At 37.5% G+C, this 24,619-nt stretch overlaps 1 protein-coding gene and 1 pseudogene across 1 annotated transcript in view; both read left to right on the top strand.

Annotated features, from left to right (window-relative positions):
- MYCBP2 (MYC binding protein 2) overlaps positions 1-24,619 on the top strand; it is a 342,008-nt gene that overhangs the window by 309,605 nt on the left and 7,784 nt on the right. The window contains exons 68-80 of the mRNA XM_036754198.1: positions 2,708-2,806; positions 4,744-4,824; positions 9,378-9,644; positions 10,063-10,346; positions 11,100-11,196; positions 13,525-13,644; positions 16,759-16,860; positions 18,168-18,296; positions 18,394-18,526; positions 19,570-19,673; positions 20,884-21,072; positions 21,516-21,623; positions 23,007-23,216. Coding sequence (XP_036610093.1) covers positions 2,708-2,806; positions 4,744-4,824; positions 9,378-9,644; positions 10,063-10,346; positions 11,100-11,196; positions 13,525-13,644; positions 16,759-16,860; positions 18,168-18,296; positions 18,394-18,526; positions 19,570-19,673; positions 20,884-21,072; positions 21,516-21,623; positions 23,007-23,216 — 1,923 coding nt within the window. The remainder of the gene's footprint in view (positions 1-2,707; positions 2,807-4,743; positions 4,825-9,377; positions 9,645-10,062; positions 10,347-11,099; positions 11,197-13,524; positions 13,645-16,758; positions 16,861-18,167; positions 18,297-18,393; positions 18,527-19,569; positions 19,674-20,883; positions 21,073-21,515; positions 21,624-23,006; positions 23,217-24,619) is intronic.
- LOC118845974 lies at positions 15,368-16,178 on the top strand (annotated as a pseudogene).

Raw genomic sequence — 24,619 nt, 5'->3', positions numbered from 1 at the left:
CCATATGACAGGAACACTGTGAATGAGGTGGGAAAGGGGAAAAACAGCACCACTTTGAAATGTTGGGCAGAAGAGCTTGATCTTTACTTGGTAAGCAGTAAAAATCCAGTGAAAGGTTTTGAGAGGAATTGGGACATGGCCCTATCTAGAAACCAGCAGGGGGAAGCATGATGGGAAACATTTGCATCAAGATCAGCAGAAAGAAGCAACCAATTAACAAACATTTATTAATACTTTCTGAGGAGGTACAAAGACAAAATTAAAACAGCCCCTGCCTTACTGGAATTTATATCCTAATGGACAAAATGACATGAAAATATAAATGTCATGTGTGAGAAAACAGTAAGATGCCCAGTTTTGGTGGATTGAAGAGAACATGAAGGGAGAGTAATGTAGCATAAGGTGAGTTGGAACCAACCTGTGAAGAGCTTTAAACATGAAACAGAAGATTTTGCATTTGATCTTAAAGATAATTGGGAGCAGGGGCAGCTAGGTGGTGCAGTGAGTAGAGCACCAGCCCTGAAGTCAGGAGGATCTGAGTTCAGATCTGGCCTCAGGCACTTGACACACTTACTAGCAGTGTGACCTTGGGCAAGTCACTTGACCCCAATTGCCCTGCCCTCCCCCTCCAAAAAAACAAACAAACAAAAAGATAATTGGGAGCCACTAGAGTTTATGGAGCAGAACAATGACATGGTCAGACCCATATGTTATAAATACCACTTTGGCAGCTGTGTGGAGAACAAATTAGAGATCATAGAGAAAGTCCAAGGTCACCAATTAGGAGTTATTGTAAAAGTTAGGGCCAGAACTGGCATGGTGGCCATGTAAGTGGAAAGAAGGGAATGGATGTGAAAAATATTGTGGAGCTACATCTAATAAGATTTAAGAACTGATTCAGTAAGTGAGGTGAGAGAGAGTGAAAAGTCAAGGATGACTGCAAAGTTGCAAACCTGGGAGACTAAAGAAGTAGGAGTGCCTTGAAAATAAATGGAGCTTTGGAAAAAGGAGTGAGTTTGGGGAGAAAGATAACGAGTTCTGTTTTATATGTTGAATTTGAAATGCGTACACAGTATCTATTTCAGAATTCATTAGGCTTTTAATGGTGAGAGACTGTAGAAGAGACAGTAAAGCTGGATATATAGCTCTCTCTGCATGTAGATAATATTTGAATGGGGTTAACTAGAGACTAATTGTGAAGAGAGGAGAGAAGGGAGCCCAGGACAGACTTTTGTAACTTACCGTGTATTCAATATGTATACAAATGAGTGAATATTAAATAGTTATAACTCGTGTCCCTTTGTTCCCCCCAAGCTCTGAGTTTCTACAAAGCATTTCTAGTCTGGGGAAGTAATCACACTCTTTTGGTTCTTTTGCTCCCTTCCGGTGTTTACCTGGGAAAAGCTGTATGTAGTTCATGTATAGATGGTGTCTTGAGTTCCACAAATGAGGCTACAGAGTCCCTAGCACCTGTTTATATACTCAAGGTAATAAGTGCATATTATGTAGAGGTCAGCCTTTATTTCTCTTCATAGCAAATGCAAAAAGTATAAAGGATTTTTAGGAGTTCATAAACATACCCACTACACATAAGACAGTCACAGTAATTCAAAAGCTGCTCTGAAAAGGGAACAGCTTAGCAACACCTTGGCATCCCTCTTTCCCATATGGCACTACCGAATCCCTTCCAGCCTTGTAGCCCCACCCTGTAGTTTAGACTCCTCCTAGAAGACAAACACCTTGTGGCCTCCTCCTTCACCCCCCCGCCCACTCTGCCCCTTATTGGACCTGCACTGTCTGAATAACTCATAGTAGTAGTGTAAAGCAAAATATAGGTGTTCTGTTCCTTGTGAGTCTAAGCTCTTTTTCCTTCTCCAGTCACAAGCCTCATTTAGGAGATCCTTTTCTATTTCCAAGGGGAAGATGCTCACCTACTTCACTTTATCTCTAAAAGGTCAGCTCCCTAAACTTAAACATGGAATTACTCTTGAGGCAACCCCCAAGGCTAGAGGTGTCCCAGAAATATTCCTTTTGTACTAGACAGCTTGATTTAGGGATCATTCTGCTTAGTGAATTCCTCTCTGGGAGGCAGGGATTCAAGATTAACTTTGTCCTTGTGCTCAGTAGAATTTCCAGGACATGGTAATTAATTGGATATAAATGCTTCATTCATGTAAGGTGAAAGAGAGGGAAGAGTCAAGGGTAGCATCATAGTGTCGCATTTTTCAAAAATGGATGAATAGCCATGCCACTGATTGAAATAGTAGAATTGGAAGAAAGGGGGAAAGGTGAAGTTTGGTTTTGCATACGCTGAGTAAGAGTTGCAGGTTACATGCCTACACGTTGGGGGCAGGGAGAGATGAAAGCCAGGTGCCCAAAGGAGAGGTCAGGAATAGAAAAACCATTCTCAGGAATCATCTTTGTAGAGATCGTACTTGAAACAAGCGTTCAGGAAGGAGTAGCTCCATGTCTTTAGATGTTCTTTTAACAAAGGCTATAGACAACCAACAAGGTGACTTCTGTATAAAAGGTAAAAGAAATAAGTACATGGCTGTTTGAAAATTTTTGTAGCTATTTGGTACTGTTTTGAATTGGAATTCTAAATAGTGGAATTCTTGTAGGATAACAGATTTGATAGTATTATCTCCAAAGAGGTTTCCTGGGGTTTTTTTGTAGTAATTTCTAATATTTCTTTCACTCCTATCAGGTATTTGGAAAACTTATCTCAGGAGATGCTGAACCTACACCAGAACAAGAGGAAAAAACACTTCTGTCTTCACCTGAAGGAGAGGAAAAAGTACACAATGTATTTAGTTGTATTCTTCAAATCTTTCTTTCCTTTTCTCCCTTTTCCCACTTTACTCTTATTTCAATTTGGTCAGTTTGTAGCTTCTCCCAAGTTAGAACATGTTGCCCTAACTCTTTCTATTTTAAGATCTCAGGATTAACTTTTAAGATCATTTTTAAAGATCATGTCATACAAGCTTTCTATGTATCTTTTACAAGAATTATACTTTTTCCTACAACAGAAATTAAATCTAGCAAAAAGGGGAGGGCGGGGTAGCAGAATTTAATCTAGTATTTTGAATTGATGCAAACTTTACTTTGTCCAAGAAGTGTACTTACCTTGGTCTGTTATCCTTAATCCAAAAAAATGTGTAAAACCACATAATTTGCTGGTTCATTTAATTTAATAATTTAAATTAACACGTTCATCCATTTCCTCCCTATATAATAAGCCAGGAGGAGGCTTTAAAAATTCAAATTCATCCAGTTCAGGCCAACAGGACATGCCTAATGTGTGCAAGGCTTTTTGCTAAGCACCAAGGAGGTAAAGATGAAAATTGACATATTCTCTCCCTTTAACTTACATTCTAATAGAACTGTATCATATACATAGATAAGTATAATGTGTAGTAATAGGTGATAAGGGGAAAGAGAAGTCACTTTCAGTAGGAAATATCAAACAGTGTTTGATGAAAGAGGCAGCCCTGAGTCCAGCCTCACCTGAGATGAGGAGCAAGCATACTGTCAGTTTTGGGAATACAAATTGTTGCAATGCACAGAAATAGAAGAAGGCAGGATAAAGTCGGGAAATGGCTAGATGCCATTGGTCTAGGTCTAGAATACATGAAAGAGAATGTGTACTCAATTGGAGTGGACCTTTCATGCCAGGCTGAGATGTTCATAATTTACCTTGGAGACTACAGAAGGCCAGTGAAGACTCTAAAAAGGGAGTGACCTGGTCAGTAAGACTTAATGCATTAGAAAGATTATTTCAGGGAAGGAAGTGCCCTGAAATCAGAGACAAGTTAAGAGTCTGTTGCAATAGTCCTGACCAGAAGTGACAAGGGTCAGAATGAGAAGGGTTTCAGCAATATAGAGAGGAAGAGTTAAATGCAAAAATTGTCATACAATCAGGATTTATTACATCTAGTCAGTGATTTGGTATGCAGGGATGGAAAGCACCATAGAAAATAAGATATTCAAAAGTAAGAAAATCTTAGCCTTCAGGGAGCTTATATTACAATGTTTAGAAGCCAAGATGTATACAAAAAGCAACTGGAGTACAATAAAAAATAAAATAATTAAATAGGTGATATGTGAAGAATCTATGGTTTTGTTAATGTGAGGAACTCCTGGAATGGGAATGCTCTTCAACACATACAATCCCTCCAGGACTGAGCAGTTAAGTACTTTGGATTTACCTGAAGCATATGGTGATTAAGTGACTCCCAAGGGTCACAAAAGCTACTGTGTCTAAGGCAAAAATCTAAGCCAGACCTTCTCAATTCCAAATGCCAAGTACTTTCTCCACTGTCAGGTTGCCCGAAGTAAAAGATAAAACTACTCAAAACTGGACTTCGTAGATGGAAAAGAATCGTTGGTAGTTGAAGCAGATAGAAAAGGCTTCATGAAAAAAAAAATAATAGCTGGTACCTACAGTATACTGTTCTGGTCTTGAACTTCTGTGATTGCCCTGGGCAAAATTTTGAAAATAAAATTTTTTTAAAGTTTGGGACGTCTTGTCTGTTACCTTCTCAATTTCTCACAACTTTCAGAGTGAAAAACAAAACAGCCTAAAGTTTTATCTATTTGCTTTCTCTCACCTACCTCAATTTGAAGTCACTGTGCTTTTTTGAAAATTCACTAACTTTTATTGAAAATAATTTGAAATGTCAGACGAATCCATTTTGAAGATAATTTGTTTTGTTTTTTGTTTTGCTTTGTTTTCCCATAAAGGCAACATCAGATGCTGACCTGAAAGAACACATGGTTGGAATCATATTCAGTAGGAGTAAGCTAACAAATTTACAAAAGCAGGTTGGTTTACTCAATTGAATTACTACAGTAATAACTCCATTAGCCAGATGTTGAATGTCCAGCGTTCTCTACCAGCCGAGGCCCCTATAAACCTGGAAGGGGAAAAAAAAAAATCTTTGAGCCAAAAGCAGCTGAACACTTAGAACTCGTCATTTAGCTGGCCAGAAGAAAAGACTGTCCTCTGCTCGCAGGAGCTAACAAAACTGAACAATGGGAATGAATAAGTGGAGGCATCAAATATAGACAGACTTTAAAAGGAGTTTAGCAGTGAATCATTCAGTCTACAAACATTTGTGAAGTGCCTATTATGTTAAGAACAATCCAGCAAGCATTTATTAAACACCTACTGTGTTCTCAAGCCTCCTGTGCTAGGCAATGTGGATATAAAAAACGAAATGAAAAAATAGTCCCTGCCTTCAAAAAGCTTACATTTTACTGGGACCTATATACCATTGGTAGTGTCAGATTTATTGCTCAGGGGAGAAGCTAGAACTGGATAGATAGTTCTGCACAGAGATGATAATTGAGTCCATATAAGCAAATGAGGCCAGTGAAAGAAAGAAGAAAAGAGGTCCCAGGGCAAAGCTTTGGGAAAACACACAGTTGGGGGGCAAGACATGGACAACAATCCTAAAATAATTGGTCAGGCAGGCAGGAAGAGAACCAGGAAAGAGCAATAGAGGGAAGAGTATCCAGGAAAATCATGGGACTAGTGCTGGAAAGGATCTCAGAGACCTAGTCCACCCCTCTCATAGGTTGAAAAAAAAGGGGCATGGAAAGGTACTGACTGAGTGCCTTAAGAGGTAGAATGACCTGGTGGCCCCAGTGCCTGGCACATTGTAAACAAAGTACTTACTGATTTATTGGTCAGTAGATAACTGCCACTGACATCCAGATGTGATGATATCTCTGGGTGAAGTGAACCTCAAAAGAGAACTTGCTGAGCAATGATGTCAGAGGGGAACTCTGGAACTGGCAGTGAAGAGGAAGGAATATGCCTACTTCTCCTCCTGCCCTAGTGTGCGAGAAATCATGGATGTACTGGAGATGGTGACAGGGGATATAGTATCAAGTGGAGAAAGCCAGGTTTCCATGAATACAAGAAAATGGAAAGGAAGGAAAGCAAAGGAAAAACATTAATTAAGTGCTATGTTCCAGGACCTATGGCAAGTGGCTTACAAATGTTATCTCAGTTAATCCTCACTAACCTTGTGAGGTCAGTGCTGTTATTATCCCCATTTTACAGTTTTTGAAACCGAGGCAAAGGCTGAATGACTTGCCTGAGGTCACACAACTAGTAAGTGTCTGAGACCAGATTTGAACTCAGATCTTCCTGACAGGGCAAGTACTTTATCCACTGTGTTACCTAGGTTTAAGAGGAAGGCAAGTTTATTAAATTTAGAAAGGAGGTTGCAGAGGCTGTGGCAGAGGGAAACCACAACTGAAAATAATGAGGATGAATAGATTGCCTGTCCAAGAATGAAGCACATCCAACAAAGGCTGGTAAAAAAAAATATTTGCTTATTGTTTTGCGAATCTAAAGAGCTTCCAACCAAAAATATTGGGAAAGGGAGAAAACACCTATGTATTATTTGTGTTAATAAAGACAAAGTACAATAACAGAAGTTCACAGAAGAGAGGATCCTACAAAGGAGCTAGTAGTAAAACTCGGCTGTGTTTGATGAGCTCAGGTTACCTGGCCTAGATGAACTACATGTTTGGGTAGTGAAAGAACTGACAGATATGATTGCTAAGACACTCTTACTGATACTTCAAAGATCACAGAAAATGGCAGAAGTAGCACCAGGTTAGAGAAAAGCAAAGGATGTCTTGATTTTCAAAAAAGAGAACAGAACAGCCTATAAATTACAGGCCAATTTTCAGGGAAAATTCCAGAATGGATCACTTACATAGTTAACCTTCAGTTTCCTGCAAAATGTGATGTAGAACTACTTCTTCTCTGACTGTTGTAGAGTAGAAAGACTGCTAGACTTGGAGTCAGCAAGTTGTGGATTCATATTCTAGTTCTAGCTGTTACTGGTTATGTGACCTCAGGCAAGTTACTAAAACTCTGTTTCCTACTCTATATGATAGTAATAATAATACATCACAATACCTACAGTACCTATTTCAGAATGTTCCTATAGGGAACAAATGAAATCATGTATTTAAAGTGTTTTCCAAACCTTAAAGCCCTATTTAGTCATTGGGGATAAGGACTGCACCTGTGATTTCAATGATAAACACATCTCCTAGGTGAGAAAACTCCCTCTCTCAGTGTCATTTGGCACCTTCTTTGCAATCTATAGTCTTAGAGTTTTCATGTCTTACCTATCAGATTGGCTAAAATGATAGAAAGAGGAAACAACAAATGTTGGAGGGGATGTGGATAAATTGGAACATTAATGCACTGTTGGTGGAACCGAGAACTGATCCAATGATGTCAAAAGAGTTATAAAGCTGTGTATACCTTTTGACCAGTAATACCACTATTAGATTTGTTTCCCAAGGTGATCAGGGGAAAAGGAAAAGAACCTCTCTGATCTAAATATTTATGGCAGCTCTCTTTGTGGTGGCAAAGAGCTGGAAATTGAGGGGATGCCCATCAATCGCGGAATGGCTGAACAAGCTGTGCTATAGGATCGTGATGGAATACTACCAGCTTATAAGAAATTATGACCAGGTTGATTTTAGAAAAACATGGAAAGACTTACACAAAATAATGAAGAGTGAAAAGAGCAGAACCAGGAGAACACTGTATACATTTTACAACAATACTGTTCTAAGATTAACCATGAATGACTAAGCTATTCTGAATATTATAAATATTCAAATCAACCACAAACAACATATAAGTATGCATAGTATGGTTTTGCATACAAATATATACATACATACATTCACACATATACATATATATGTGTATATATGTTTTTGAATATATACATACACGTGTGTGTGAGAGACAGAGAAATGGTGGCTTTCTCTAGTGTGGCATGGGGACGGAGGGAGGGAGGGAGACAGTCCAGAACTTAATATGTAACCAAAAAAAATTTTTGAAAAGATAAGACAAAAAAAAGATTATGATGGTAGAAAAGGAATTAATCAAAAAAAATATAAAAGAAAACAAAAAAAATTTCGATAGGGATACAAACAGCATTTCCACTTTCAAAAAGCTATGCAGAACAGAAGTATGCTGTTTCATTTACCATCTTTTTTGTCTTCTTTGTATTTGTGATTTTTGGTGATTAAGTTCATAACCAAAAGAAAAAAGAGATTGTTAGAGTACTGATGATGTCATGAAGAAGAGAAAATAAATTAGTCGAAAGAGCACTTTCTCTTCCATCCTGCACTTAGTGGCTCCAAAAATAAAGAAGGATGGCAGGCCTTTTTGACATCCTTGTCATGGCTTTAAAGAAGTTTCATGTTGTACATGCTAATTTTTCTGCTTCAAATGAACAGCTATTGCAGAATACATTTCCTATCTAACCTCTGTTTTACATTTTAGGCTCCCATATAACCATCATTGCTAATAAACTTCAAAACTTCATTGCCTTAGGAAAATAGTTAACAGAAATTGTTAGCTCTTCATTCATTGCCCATGTTGTTAAAGTACCTTGATAGAATGAACAAACGAAACGCCATCAATAATCTGAAAGCCTTATTTCAGTTTTGCCTCATTTCCAGTTTTTCCTCCAGTCCTTGCCCTTAGAGAGCTCACAATCTAATGGGGGTGAAGGGAAACCAATAACATAAAAACAGCTGTGTACAATCAGGATGTATGCAGGATCAATTGAAGATAACCCCAGAGGGAAGCCACTGACATGAAGAAGTGCCAGGCATTTAACTGAAACTTGAAGGAAGCCACAGACAGATAAGAAGGCATATATGATCTGATACAAAATCATGTAAACACTACCAGGAAAACAGTATACACAGTCACTACAACAATATCAGTACAAGTAACAACAGTGGGAAAAAAGTTAAAACCGAAGGGTATAGAATTAGAATGACCAAGTTGAGCCCTGAAGGGGCAAGAGTATGTACTTTCCTCCATTGTGTGGAATACTGCATATGCTGTCAGACTCAGCTCATCTATTAGTTTTCCTAAGCTGCTTTATTTTTTCCCCTCTTTTATTTGTGACAAGATATGGCTTTCTGGGTGTGGGATGGATAGATTTAGAAATGAAACTGATGTAAAAGCAAAAGATATCTATTAATAAAAATTTGAAGTGGCCCTAACCTCAAAGAGAAAGCATTGGTAGTCCATAAATTGATAATTACCCTATTAGTGTTTTGCTTGAATTTAAAATTTGTAATCTTAATATATCAAAAGTCCAGAAAGTGAAGAAAATTTTATTATTCAAAATTATTTACCACAGGTGGTATTAATACATACCATAAAAATGGGATAGATATAGTAGAGAGTTGTTTGGCAGAATGAGTGAAATGGATTGTCAGTTCTTTTTCATGTATTTACAGGATGCACATTATCCCAAAAATGTGATTTTTTTTAAATTTCTGTCTGATGGACTGCCTTCTGGTTTACGTAGGTATGTGCCCATATAGTCCAGGCCATTAGAATGGAAGCCACCCGAGTACGTGAAGAGTGGGAACATGCAATTTCCAGCAAGGAGAATGCTAATTCTCAGCCCAATGATGAAGATGCCTCCTCTGATGCATATTGCTTTGAACTGCTCTCCATGGTCCTAGCATTGAGTGGGTCCAATGTGGGTCGACAGTACCTTGCTCAGCAACTAACTCTTCTTCAAGATCTTTTTTCATTGCTGCACACAGCCTCCCCTAGAGTGCAGAGACAGGTAACAATCATTCAACTACATTACTCCAAGGAAATTACATTAAGGCTTTAAAAGTAGATTAGGCTTTTTGGTCTCATTTTAATTACATGCTTTCATGACACAGTTGAGGCTTTGAACAAGTAAAGTATATTTTTTTTATGTTTGATGTTAACTTAATACATAAGCCTACTCTAATCCTGCCACAAAAGACATGGGGTTTTTTTTGTATGTTGTATGTCCTTGAATCTTTTCTAGTGATAACAGCTTTACCTTTAGGAAAGTAAAAATTCAAGTTTGATAACATGAGCTTTTGATTTGAATCCATTGAAGCATGGGAACATGCCATCTATAGTAAAGAAAATGCTGATTCACAACCCAGTGATGAAGATGCCTCCTCTGATGCATATTGCTTTGAACTACTCTTATGATTTGCTACTAGGTGACCTCTTTGCTAAGACGGGTTTTGCCTGAAGTGACTCCTAATCGCCTGGCCAGCATCATAGGCGTGAAGTCCCTTCCACCAGCTGATATTAGTGATATAATTCATTCAACAGAAAAAGGAGACTGGAATAAACTAGGTATCTTGGATATGTTCCTGGGATGCATAGCCAAAGCCCTCACAGTACAGTTAAAGGCCAAAGGAACTACCATCACAGGAACAGCTGGCACTGCTGCAGGGAAAGGAGTTACAACAGTTACCCTTCCAATGATTTTCAATTCCAGGTTGGTGAGAGTTATTCAATATTTAAACCAATAAGTGAAGTGACCCTCTATTTGGGAATTCAAAATACAGCTAGTTTCTAGTCAAAGAATTAAATGTTTTACTTTGGGCAAGCTGAAAATGACCAAGTCAAACTAGAGGACCTCTAAGGTCTCTTCCCATTCTGTTGTTCTATAATTCAGTGGTCTGTATTCACATTATTAATTCACTCATTTTTCTTAGATAAATCATTTTTCCTTTCTTTCAAGTTTTCATGTCCTAAAAATTTGTTTGCCAGTTACTGCTACCATTTTCTTAAGGATAATATGAGAATTAATGAGATTAACTATATGGTAAGTTTTCTCAGTACACTCCATAGAGCTGTGTTTAAAGTCTTTTCTTACATTTAAATTTAAAAGATAAAATCTGATCCTTAAGATCTTGTATTTTTAGCTAAAAGGCAACTCTGAAGTCATTTTATAGAAGGGGAAACAGATCCGCAGGATTTAATCATATCAAATCTGAGAATTGAAATCAATCCTCTGCCTCCAAATTCAGAACTTGTTCTCCTTAACTCTCCTGTCTTCACCTCTGCCAAATGAAATATCCTGTTTATTTCTGTGCCAAATGAGTTTATTGCAAAATGAGCAGTGCACAAACTGACTTCTGAGGTCATTTAAGCTAGATGATAAAACCTTGACTCTTCGGATTTTTCAGTCATTTATGATTACTATTGTACATTGTTTTGATAAAATATTTTTAATTATCTCCTGTAGTTATATTCGACGAGGTGAAAGCCATTGGTGGATGAAGGGCTCAACTCCCACCCAGATTTCAGAGATCATTATTAAACTTATAAAGGACATGGCAGCAGTAAGTTTTCATTCTCCTGAGAATTCTACTGGTGAGACCTAAGAGTGTGATTAGCCAAAATAAAGAATTTATTCTGCAGAATTTTGAGGAAGGGGTCATCCTTGTGGTGATTTTTTTTTGCATGTTACAATAAATTAAAGTGCTTTTATAATATTATGCTAAATGTTACTTCTTCAGTCTGTCAAACTATCCTTAATTTCATCAGTGGCAGTATTCCACACAATAAGTAAACTATTTTCATGTGTTCCTTAAGGTGCCAACATTTCCATATATCAGATGTAATATGCTTGTGGTTAGTATTAAATTTATTCCTTCTGTGAGAATTCTGCCAAATTTTCAAATGAAACTGCTTTCAGAATTGTTACAAGGGTTGGAAAGTTATTAAATCACTTCATCTCTCTGCAGAATTGTTTCTTTCATCATATTATTTAATGTATCTAAGTTTAAAACAACAGAATATTTTTTACCCAGATTTTGTTTAAAAGGATTTAGCACTTCCCTGATTTTAAAAACAAAACCCTCTCACATAAGGCATTATTTCTAATTTTGATGCACTTTTTTTTTTGTGGCACATTGCTATTTATCTGCCTCAACTCTCAGAACTATGTGCTATGTCCCTCTGGTAAAGATGTCAAGGGAGGGAAGATGATGGTTAATAGATAATGACCTAAAGAAACTTGGCCTTTGACCATCAGTTAATTTTGCATTCAGAGGATACTGGGAAGCTAATATAGACAGACAGACCATGCTGGGTTGCACAGTCCACCATGTAGCTAATGTTCCACTAATGTTTGCAGAGTGCAGCAATGGAAGCTGAATTCCGGGTAATGGTTTAAGTGGGGACATAAACTCCTAAGTTCATATAGTTTAATGGAGGCAGAGGTTGAAGAGCTATACCTGTCTCTACAATACTATCCACTACTGTAACTCTCCCTCTTGTCAATAGTTAAAAGCACTTCTTGAGACTCATCATTGCTTACCTTCAGTTGATATTACAGTATTATACGGAGCCATGTATTATTTATCTTTGTATCTTCCCCAGTGTCTATCATAGGACACTTTACACTGTGGGACCTAAATAAACTTTTAGTTGAGTTAATGAACAAATGAGTAAAAACAAAAACCAATGCAGTATATTAGTTGACTCACCCATTTGTTCGGCTATTGCTTTCAGCAGCTGCAGCCTTTTAAGAATTTAATTCAGCCTGCTATTTAGATGGTGGTTTTTTTAAAGATCACTCTCACGTTTCAATTTGCTACTCATTAGTTGCTGCTTACAATCAGAACAGAGAAATACCGCAGACTTTTAGCTGCTGAGAACCACTTTGGCAAGGGTTCACCAGCCTAAATACCAGCTGTATAATAAGCCAAGTGAGAAACTGAGAAAGTATCTTAACCTTAAAATTATCAACATAAGAACCAATTAAATATCAATTGAGTGCCTGCTCTGTGCAAAGGACACTGCTAATCAAAAAAAAACAGAAATAAGACATGGTTCCTGTCCTCAAAGAGCTTACGGGCTTGGGAAAACAAAGCATAATCATGAAAAATTAAATAATTCAAGCAATAAATAACTTGTCAGTACAGCAGATGTTACTAGACAATACATGACTAAATTGCCAAACAACTGAAATGGGCAAATGATACATAAGCAAAAAAAGAAATGAGAGATTTGCTTGCTCTGGGCTAAAAAGACCTTCCAGACTAGGAGAAAATTGAATGGGGATTGGGTAAGATTCAGGTGGAAGGTGCATTTTTAGCAGCCTTCTCTTCTAAATACCATAAATAGCTTGTCTTGTTTGTTTTGGTAGAATGGGATTTTTTTCAGAGTGCTCATGAGATGGAAACAATTTAGACTTATGATAGCAAGTTTTGTATATTCTTGAGAAATAACTTTAAATATATGTAGACCCTTAGTTTCCTAAAAGGGCCTTTCATCAGAAGAACTATTAAATTAGCTCATTAGCTAAGAGTTTTCTTAAAATGCATTTTCTAAAGCATGACTGGGTTAGTGTTTCCATTCTGTATTTATCAGTGTCTACAAAGAAATACCTGTGAAATCATTAGAAGGAAGAGAAATAAAACTTTAAACTTTTGTTTACTGCTCTAGGGTCAGAATAGTAATTTTTTCTTTTAGAATAGACTTTTTTTCAGAAATCTTTGCCCCTTGATCTCAAACTGCACAGCACGTACAGTGTCAGAAGTTAATTGCATTTGAAAGAGCTAACTTGATTCAAGATAGTTTGCTTTGCTGTTACTTACCAGTATGACTAAGCTAATCTTTTTATATCTGCCTATCTCCTAAAAATATCTTGTCCTGTTCAATAGGGTCATCTATCTGAAGCATGGTCCCGTGTTACCAAAAATGCCATTGCAGAAACCATCATCGCCTTGACAAAAATGGAAGAAGAATATAGATCTCCAGTGAGATGTATTGCCACAACCAGGGTAAGACTTGATGTTTCGGTTTTATTGTTTTTCATTTGAGAAGCAATTATGATGTAGTGAGAAAAAGGTTGAACTTGTAGTCTACAGACTTTGTTTCAGTTCCTGGGCTTACGCAGACTATGTGCATGACCGTGAACAAATCGTGTAACTTCTCAACCTCACTTTCCTCGCCTGTAGGTGTCTGGAAATACAAACACTTGTACTACCTACCTCACGGGATTGTTGCAAGGAAAGTGTTTTGTAAACCTTAAAACTCTCTATCAATGTGGATTTTGATGATGAAGAGGAGGTATCATTATTATTGGATCTATATGCATCATAATATGTACTTTTTGAGTGATGGATTTGAGCCAGATTTTATCTAATCATTCATTTTTAAAATTTAAAATTTTGGAGGGGGGCACAGATAAATACTTCATCACTAGTTCAAAGTATATTGAACTAGATTTGTTTCTAATCATGACATCAGTATGACTGTTATAGAATCATAGTTCAAAGTTATAACTGTTTTGTATCACTTCATTCTTGCCTTATGTATAAGGGGGTTTTTTTGGATGAAAAGTTTATACTAATTGTCATAAAACAGATTACTTAGGCATTTTTTTTCTATAATGCTTGGTTATTCCATTGCTAAACTTTTCTCAGATTCATCATCACTGTATGCAGTACTTAGTTCTGGGTTTTACACTTGGTCCTACCAGACAGCGTCCCTGTCTAAGAAAAATTTCTCCACAGTAACCAGTACCCTACTGTCTGTTTGAACCGTAAGCTCTGTGAGAGCGGACACCTATCTAAATTGTGCCTCTGCATCACCAGCTGATGAGAAAGGACAAAGGAGCTTAGGATGCTGATGGAAACAACCAAAGCAGTCAGATTAAACATTTAGCATTTCTTTAATAGTCTCCATATTATTTTTTCTTATGGAGAGGGAAGAGACATTCAGTGCATCCCATAGCAAGGGAGGAAGGGAACCAAGACTCTAATCCCAAGGAATTTTCATGATATTTATAGTTCTAAAAACTATGCTACTGTGATACCGTGTGCTTCTGTTTGCCATAAACACTATACGAACCAACACCGGCGTGTGTATTGGTTAGAGGTATCCAAGGTAAAACTATTTGCAGCCCATGTTCCTAAAGATCTGAAAGTGAAGCCCCCTCCTCGGAGAGAAGAGAACGGCCGCGGCTTCTTCCGGGGTTCTGATCGTTCTTAGTGGCCTGTTTTGCTTCTGATTATCAGACCCTAAATGAGACATTGGCCTTGCTAGGAGGAAATGTTCAGATTTGGCCGCATGATCCATCTTCCCACTTACCTTCTCTTAACAAGAGGAGAAAATGCCGAGAAAGTTAGTGAGCGCCGACACTACACCGATCCTTTATATCACTTAGGCTTAAATGAATTTATTTTTTCGGGGGCGGGGGGATAAGTGAGCTAGGCTGGTGCGGCGAGGAGACCCTGCATGTGGGCCCTGGCTCCACTCACTTGAGACCGCAGACGAGTCACTTTACTACTTTGACCTTTGGTTTACTTCATTGTAAAAGTTGGAAATTAGGACATTCCGCTCCTCGTCCGTGTCCGAGGTGTGGCCAGCAGCATTACCTACGGGGCTGCCATCCCTGCCGCCGTTGCCCCGCCCCCTCGGCTACTTCCGCCAGGTGTCTGTAGAAACGGGTCGGTCCTCTCCCGCCAGAGAGGCGCAAGAATGACGCCATGAGCCAAAAGCATGCGTGTGAAAATCGTTCCGCCAATCCCCAGGGTCGTTCGCTTGACCCCGCTTTTGGAAACCGGCCTCGGCACGCTGCCTGCTCCGGGCTTCGACTTCAGTGAGGCTTCATTTCCGGAACGGACGGGACCTAAAAGTGCACGATGGAAACGACGGAGCTGAGAGTTAGCCTTTTGAAAGCCCCCTCCCGGAAGTGGCGTCACTGCCAACACGTAAGGCTCTCACACCACATTTGTAGCCGTGTCTCTAATCCGCGAGAAGCCGCAGCACATTTTGAGAGTACTCAGCACCAACGTTGATAGATGGCGGAAAATAGCTTTTGCAGTCACAGCCATCAGGGGTGTGGGTCGAAGATACGCCCATGAAGTACTGAGGAAAGCAGTCATTGACCTCACCGGGAGGGCTGCTGAGCTCACTGAAGATGAGCTGGAGCGTGTGGTCACCATCGTGGGGAATCCGCAGCAATACAGGATTCCAGACTAGTTTCTCAACAGACCGAAGGATGCAAAGGATGGAAAGTATTGCCAGGTTCTGGCCAGTGAAGATGTAGAGCGACTGAAGAAGATTCGGGCACATCGTGGGCTCCGGCACTTCTGGGGTCTCCCGGTCCAGGGGCAGCACACCAAGACTACGGGCTGCAGGGGGTCTCACTGTGGGTGTGTCCAAGAAGAAGTTAAAAACCTCACTGGCCTCGACTATTAACAAATTGCTTATATCAAAAAAAAAGCTGAAAATAATATTACATCTGTTTCCTGCTTCACAGACTCATTGTATGGAAAAGTCCCTTACAAACAAAGCATCGTATGTATAAAAGAGGGTAGTTATCATTCTAAAAAAAGAAAAAGAGGAAGAAAATAAAACTATCTCTTATTTATCAAGAATCATAAGAAATGAGGTATTCGTATACATGTATTTTCTAGATGACTAAAGCATAACCACTTGAGGCACACACCATTTCTTATTTAACCGTGTGTGATGGTAACTTTCTAGAATATATTGTATACTTCCCTTTAGACCTTAATTTGAATATAACTTAATATTTTACCAGTAATTTACAACCTATTTTGTCACCATCACTTAAAATTAAAAATCTACACTTTTTGTAAAAGCAAAATATAGGAAAGCTTAATGTGAAACGATTTCTGAATTTTCATTAAATAAGAAATACTTATTGAGGCACAATAAATACAAGGTGCTCTGAGAGAGACAAAAATGTATATGGCCTTGTTAACAAAACTTACTATAAAAATGCCTTGTTGAGCATACATGGCACTGTGCTCGATGTTATTCAAGGTAAGTAAGCAGGACACTGTACTGACCTTTCAGGAATTACACAGAACTTGCCATTTCCCCTAATTAATATTCACTCACGTCCCTGTTCCCTTGAACAGCTCTGGCTGGCCCTGGCATCACTGTGTGTTCTAGATCAGGATCATGTGGATCGGCTCTCTTCAGGAAGATGGATGGGAAAGGATGGACAACAGAAACAAATGGTAAGAGCAGAAGTTTTATCTTCTGAAACATTTTAACCGCTGTTATACTTTAAGAAGAAAAGAAGTCCACTGAATAAATGTGCAATAGCATAGATGGTGAAAAAATTTATCAAAACTGGTTAAATTTCTCTCATCACTTACTTTACTTTATTGCCCACATTAAGTTTCCATCTTCATAATTCAGGTTGAAATGTAAGTTACCAAATTATTTGATCACAGTGGGTTTTTTCTCTTCTCTTTTCTCTGTCTTGCCTTTACATTTCATCATAAGTTTATTTTGCTAGACATGGTATAATCTTGTCTTTAAATTTTGTACTGGATGTAAATCATTAAGAAACCATGCATGTGTGGATAAAGAGCCAGCCTCAGGTGCAAGTTCAACCTCAACCTCAGACTTATTCTAGCTGTGTAACCTGGTGCAAGTCATTTAACTGCTCCATGCCCCAGGCAATTCTCTAAGATTATGAAATGCAGAATCCAATCTACATTGGTAGAGGAAGATTCTTCACTGAGTAATCCCTGATTTCAATGAAATTACAAGGCCAAAGCCCTCCCCCCCAACAAAAAAAAAAGCTATCCTTAGAAATAAGCTGAAAGGAGAAACGAACATGAAAAACCGCATTCCTTGCCATTCACTTATGTACTCATAAAAAAGTGTCTTCTTGGGTACACTAGTTAGTAAGGCATTTTCAGCAGTTATCTGGATTCATGAAAGGTATTCTTAAGAAATATTTAGACATTTAAACCAAGGGTTCTTAACCTCTTTTGTGCATCATGGGCCTCTCTGACAGCCTGGCAAGACCTATAAACTTCTCTTCAAATGCATAAAATATATAGGGTTACAAAGCAAAACAGTTACATAGAAGCACAGTTATCAAAGTATTCTAAAAAGTTCAAAGGCAGTAGGTAAAGAATTCCTCTGATCTAAAGTAAATTTTGATGTAATTGTCACTTTAGATTTTATATTCATGATCTATTAAAATCCTAATTAGAATGAACTGAAGAGCTACATTTTGATGCTGGTGTATGGAGACTGTTGCAGGTTTTTAGAAGTACTGTTCATTTAATATAGAATTAGATTTAATGTTGACTTTGCTTGCTACAGGGAAATGTGAAAAATTTTTAGATGTCATTGAACAAAGTATTAAAGTCCATAACGTTTTGTTTTGTTTTATTCTGCTTGGCCTTCCAAATTTGAAACTTAATGAGCTTGACTATGACTGAGGTTTTGATAAGTAACATTTAATTTGTGTCACTTCCTGGGACTTTATTTTTTCTTTTTATTCAGCATTTATCTTGTTTTTCAGCCTATGTGTGATAACCACGACGATGGTGAAACTGCCGCAATCATCTTATGCAATGTGTGTGGAAATCTGTGCACCGACTGTGACAGATTCCTCCATCTTCATCGCCGAACCAAAACTCATCAGAGACAGGTGGAGATTCCATGTCTTCATGAATATGAATAATATGAATAATAAACATTTATCAATACATAACTAGTATTTTCTCTACTTTTCATGAAACTAATAGGTCTTCAAAGAAGAGGAAGAGGCTATTAAGGTTGACCTTCATGAGGGCTGTGGTAGAACCAAACTCTTCTGGTTAATGGCACTAGCAGACTCTAAAACTATGAAGGCAATGGTAGAGTTCAGAGAACATACAGGTAAAAAATGAAATATAACTATGGCCACCAGTTAAGCTTGAAGTCATTTGTACAAGGATGTTTTTGGGGAGGTGCCCTGATGTCTACCTATTACATTACTGATCACTGCATGTAATATTGAGATAGCCAGACACACCTCTCAATTTTTTTCTTAACCCCTCTTTGGCTTCTACCACTAGATCAGTCAGCAAGCATTTATTAAATGTCTGCTGTATGCCACACTGTACTATCCACTGGATGACACAAGTAATGAATACAGAGAAGTAAAATGCTGTAGCTAACTATTGTAGCTAACTTACCATGTGACCTTGAGTGAGTTCCTTCACTTCTGAGCTTCAGGGTTCTTATCTATATAATGAGAACATTAATCTAAAGGATATCTAAGGTCTCTTCTCCAAACTTACAGTCTCTCTAAGTGTGGAATAGCCATTCATTCAGCCCTGTTCTAAGCATTGAAACATTCTTAATGCAACTACTTTTGAGTCAAAGATGGAAAAAAAATTTATCTTTAAATACCTACATGAATTAAATAATTTTCAAATTGCAGAACTATTTACATAAGTAATAATTTATACATTTTTACTTCCTCCTAATTGTGTTATATACTTGCAGCTTAAATTAAGAACTCACTTAGAAGTTAGATTGCTGCGTACCGTTCCTGTGTTTCAGGTTGCCATTTGCCTAACTCCTAAAAGCCACAAAAACTTTGCTATTAATAAGTGAACCTGAATAACTTAGGATTGCAGTCTTTTATTCCTTATTATGTTTTTAGATTAAAAAAATTTTGGAGTTTTCCCTGTCCCTTTTGCCTTTTCCTCTCTACTGGAAACTCAAAAGCATTTCATAAATAAGCATATTTTCATATTGAAGAAGAAAAGGAATTTGTAAATTCATTCTTTTACATCTCCAGAAATCCTCTTCTAGCATTATTTGACCCAGTAGGCAGAGCAAGAAATTTTAGATATGTTGCACTACCTTTTTTATTCATTGCTTAGCCATTTATTATATAAGCCTCCAATGTGATGCTTTCTACTTGCACATAGGTAAACCTACCACAAGTAGCTCCGAAGCATGCCGTTTCTGTGGTTCCAGGAGTGGAACAGAGTTGTCTGCTGTTGGCAGTGTCTGTTCTGATGCTGATTGTCAGGTAGGTACAAATAAGCATACAGTCAACCCCATCACCATTGATAATAACTGTCTTTATATATGTAGTTTATATTGTGTGTAGTTCAGCACAAACCCTACTTTGTAAACTAGAATACAGGAAGGGTTATATGTCTCAACTATAGAGAGGATCTGAAAAAGCCTTATTCACCTTTTGATATGAAGCACAGACTAGACCAGAGGTTCCCAAACTTATTTGGCCTACCACCCCCTTTTCAAAAAAAAAAAATTTACTCAGCACTCCCTTGGAAATCTAACCCTTTAATGGTTTTTTTTTTTAAATGACACATCTTAAATTTAATCATTTATTGTAAATTTGTGGGGCTTTTCCTGCGTTGAAATTTTGATGATGCAGTATTGCATCATGTAACTATATAATATTGTATTAGAAACAAGTCGTTACACGCACATATTCCTGTTGACACATGCTGGACTTCTTGACAATGCACAACACACTCACCTGCCAACACTTGCTTGTTACAGCCTGTTGATAACTTTCATTTTGTATGTTTATTTGGAAAATGATGTAATCACCATGACTTTAACTCCTCCATTACACAACAGATGAAACATGTACAAACAATTTCTCAAAATGTTCTCATCTTCATTTCTTTCCCTATGTTTCCACCGACCCTTTATTTTTATTCAATGCCCCCCAGTTGCACCCGAGGCTACTACCACCCCCCTGGATCATTCCAGTGCCCCTCAGGGGGCCATATCCCCAATCTTGGGAACCTCTGGACTAGACCTTTTCCTTCATTTTTTTAAATAAAATTTGATTAAATGCTGTGCTTTCTTCTCTGATTTTTCTTATCCCTAAGAAATGTTCCCATTATCTTAGTGATTCTTTTTTTTAGCTAGACCGGATTTGTTTTTAAGTTGCTGAAAGAATTAATATTTTATGGTTGTTGGGTTTGTGTTTTTGTTTTTCTCTTTGGGAATAAGTATTTTTTAAATGCATGATCATTAACTCAGTGTTAGCCTTTTTTCATTTCATTATCAATTTAAAATTCAAAACAGGTCTTATAATTTTGATCTGTGGTTGTATTAAAGTGTCGAATAGAAAATATTAGTTGATGCCTAATGTTACTATTTATTGCCTATAAGAAAATTAGCATAAGTGTAATGCAATTAGTCAGACATTTGCCTTTAATTTTTAAGTTCTTATGTGCTTATGAATTTCTCTTTGACAGGAATATGCTAAAATAGCCTGTAGCAAGACACATCCTTGTGGCCATCCTTGTGGCGGCGTCAAAAATGAAGAACACTGTTTACCGTGTCTGCATGGCTGTGATAAAAATGCCACAACACTTAAGCAGGATGCTGATGACATGTGTATGATATGCTTCACTGAGGCACTTTCAGCAGCACCAGCTATTCAGGTAATTATTTCATATTTTAGCAGTTTTACATTATCATTTTTATAGTGAAAAATTGAAAAGGCCTGTACTTTCATTCGTTGTTTTACAGTCATGCATGTGTCTTCTAATTTCCAGATAATCGGCGTTTTTGTCATAGGGTCACTGAATGAAAGAGCATCCATTAGGATCAGAGATTTCCGTATAACACAGTAGAGCAGTATTAAGTCGTAGTTTCACCACTTCTCTTTTAACACACTCAGCCTTTTTTTTTTTTTTTTGCTGGGGTAAACAAAAGATGAGGTGAAACTAAGAGCCTACATAGTGTACAGACTAGACCTACTGAATAGTAGAGACATGGTAAAAAGCCTGTGTACATGTCCAGGGATTTCACTGCGCTGAGCTCCTAAAAGTCATACAGTTTTAATCATGCATCTGCTCATGTATGTCCCTTTTTTCTTTTTAAGTTGGATTGTAGTCACATATTCCACCTGCAGTGCTGTCGACGAGTTTTAGAAAACAGATGGCTCGGGCCCCGGATAACATTTGGATTTATATCTTGTCCTATCTGCAAGGTATGGGAAAATTAAAAATTATCTGTGCTCTACCTAAGTTCTATCTTCTTGGTATCTGGAGACTTGGGATACAGTATCCTACTTTTATTGGCCCTTGGTGCCCTGCTTGTTTAGCTGCCTCATACTCTTCCTCCCTAGAAAATCTTACAGCATCAGTCTTATAGATTCCACCACTGTCTTTCTAGTGAATATTCTAGTATGTTACATATTTCTCACTATTATAACAGATTTATTTTATTATTTGTTTATTATTTATAGCATTTCAAAATTTTAGGTGTTCAATAATTACTCTTTAATTCTTAATTGAATTAGTTTGCATTTGCCATTAGGAAAAAAAAAATCATTCAGACACATGTTAGAAGATGTATGTCACTTATCTTCAGCCTCTTAAGAAATACTTGCTTGCCAATATGAATTGAAAAATGAATTCATATCACAGCACATGTCAAGCAGTTTACTATAAGAAAAATGAACTTACTGTTATAATATCAATAGATACAAATATCTTCAGTTGTCTAATGAAGCCATAATCTGACCTTTCAGTGATATTAGGATAAGTCCTAAAAGCTCAAGATCTAAATTCCAAAATATACTCTCTGAGAGACTGGGCAATCGCTTCTTAGCAGAACAACCCAGTTATGCTGTTACACTTTCCTCCCCTGTTTGGTGCCATAAAGTAGGGCCAAATTTAGTTCACTAGAGCAAATTATCTGGAGGTGGAATCCTAGAAAATGTTGCATTCTACCTTCTTGCATCTCCCCCAACCTCCAAAAAAACAAGATAAAAAAAATTATTTTTTTTTCTTTAGGCATTAACTTCTAAGTCTCAGGTCATTAGTAAAGCAGCAGGATAGAAATCTTAGGGAAAGAGACTTAGGAACGATCAGGATAGTGTGTTTTAAGAGTTATTAGGGTCATTCTTCTTTGGTTTAATATTTTATTTACCATTATGATCACTATGGTTATATGAATAAATTTGTAAGGAACCAGCTATTTCTGTTCCTTAGGATTTTATATTCTTGTCAGGTCAGTCTTTCAGCATCTTCTCAGTGCCTCCTCTATTCAGAACATGTCCTAAGTCCTAAGTGCCTTTACTATCCAGACTTGTCAGCAGTGTCTTTTACCAGTTTCTATGAACATTGCAAGGATCGATTACTGATTGACAACAATGAAAACTCAGTATGTTGGTTTTTAAAAACATTAAGATATTAATGAAATAACTTTTAAAGTATTTTTGGAATGAGTTTCTCTTTTATGTTGAAAATTTTGTTTGGGGTATTTGGTCTATGGCTTATTCAAAAAGTAATTGATGTGGAAAATATCTACCACATATAGATTAGCAAAAAGCTAATATGAATTTAAGGTGCTATATTCTTCATTCCAGAACAAAATAAATCATACGGTATTAAAAGACCTGCTTGATCCAATCAAAGAACTCTATGAAGATGTCAGGAGAAAGGCCTTAATGAGATTGGAATATGAAGGACTGCACAAGAGTGAGGCTATCACAACACCAGGCGTTAGGTTTTATAATGACCCTGCTGGTTACGCCATGAATAGATATGCATATTATGTCTGCTACAAATGCAAGAAGGTATGCTTGAAATTTATTTCAATAAGTTTTTTAAAGTTAGAAATTGTATAGATAACTAAGAAATTAAATGTATGGCAGATGTTATACACTCAGTTTAAAACTGGAGATGTAAATGGGATAGTCTTATGCCTCTTTGATCACATTTATAAGACACCTATTGTGTGAGGCTTGTGGTTTGGTAGAGTGCCATATTTGAAGTCTTCTAAGACCTTGGTTCGAAACTCACCTCTGATATTTATTAACTATGTGATCATGGTCAAGTCACTTGAATCTTCCAGCCTCAGTTTCCTCTGTGTAAAATGTGAAGCTGGAAAGAATGGCTTCTAAGGCTCCTTCCAGCTCTGAATCTGTGATTCTTTTTGGGGGAGGATACGAAGACAGAACTGAAATAGCCCCTGGCCTCAAAAAGTTCAGATTCTCCTGAGTAGAAACAACATGTTTATGGATAAGTTACTACAAAATACATATACAGAGTATATACGGTGTGATTTCACAGTGGACAGAAAACACTGACAACTGAGGGGTTTAGCAAAGGCTTTGCTTAGGTAACAAGTTACTCTTGTAGACTGAGTCTTAGATGGAATTCTCTTCATATACAAAGTTGGTCTGGCTTAGTTTATTGATACATTCACTTTGCCAGGCGTAGTAGTGGATTGCTGTAATCTCAGCTACCTTGGAGGCTGAGATTGAAAGATCTTTTGAACTGAGAGTTCTGAACTGCTAATCAGGTGTCCACACCAAGTTTGGCATAAATATGGTAAAGTCTCTGGAAGGCCACCAGGTTGCCCAAGGGAGGAGTAAACTATTCCAGGTCAGAAATGGGCCAGGTCCAAGTTTCTGTGTCAGTCAGTACTAGGTTTGGGCCTATGAGTATCCTTGCATTTCTAGCCTCAGTGAAATGGGAAACATAGGCTTTAAATTAAAAACACAGAAACAGAACAGATTTAGTCTATGACCAAGGACTTTCCAGCCTTATGGAACCTGCTACTGCCTATAGATCACTAGTATCACCTTTGAGGACCCAGGGTCACCTCTGTGTCATGGGGAGACATCAGACGGCATCTTTGTGGGTTCTATACTTATTAAATTAAAAATGAAAATTTTCTTCATGTTTATGTAATTTATTTGGTGGTATTTTGGTATTGTATTTTGTTGTGCTGACTTGTGTATGTGGAGATACTGAAAGAGAATATTAGTGTTTCAGTAGAACATGTGTTTTGAATTCTTTGTCCAGAAGGGTGATGTATCCTTGCACCAATCCTCACACTTTTGTTAATTCTTCCCTGTGACTGTTGTACATTTACTAGATAATTTTCTATTGTCTTGTGATGGGACGAGATCAGATCCATAAGTCTTTCAGCATAGGGTTTCAGACTAGAACTTTGGACTCTTTTTGTTGTTGC

This window comes from Trichosurus vulpecula, chromosome 4, assembly GCF_011100635.1.
Source record: "Trichosurus vulpecula isolate mTriVul1 chromosome 4, mTriVul1.pri, whole genome shotgun sequence".
Classification (NCBI taxonomy): Eukaryota; Metazoa; Chordata; class Mammalia; order Diprotodontia; family Phalangeridae; genus Trichosurus; species Trichosurus vulpecula.
The sequence above is the reverse complement of the archived record's forward strand: the minus strand, read 5'-3'. Positions and strand labels throughout refer to the sequence as shown.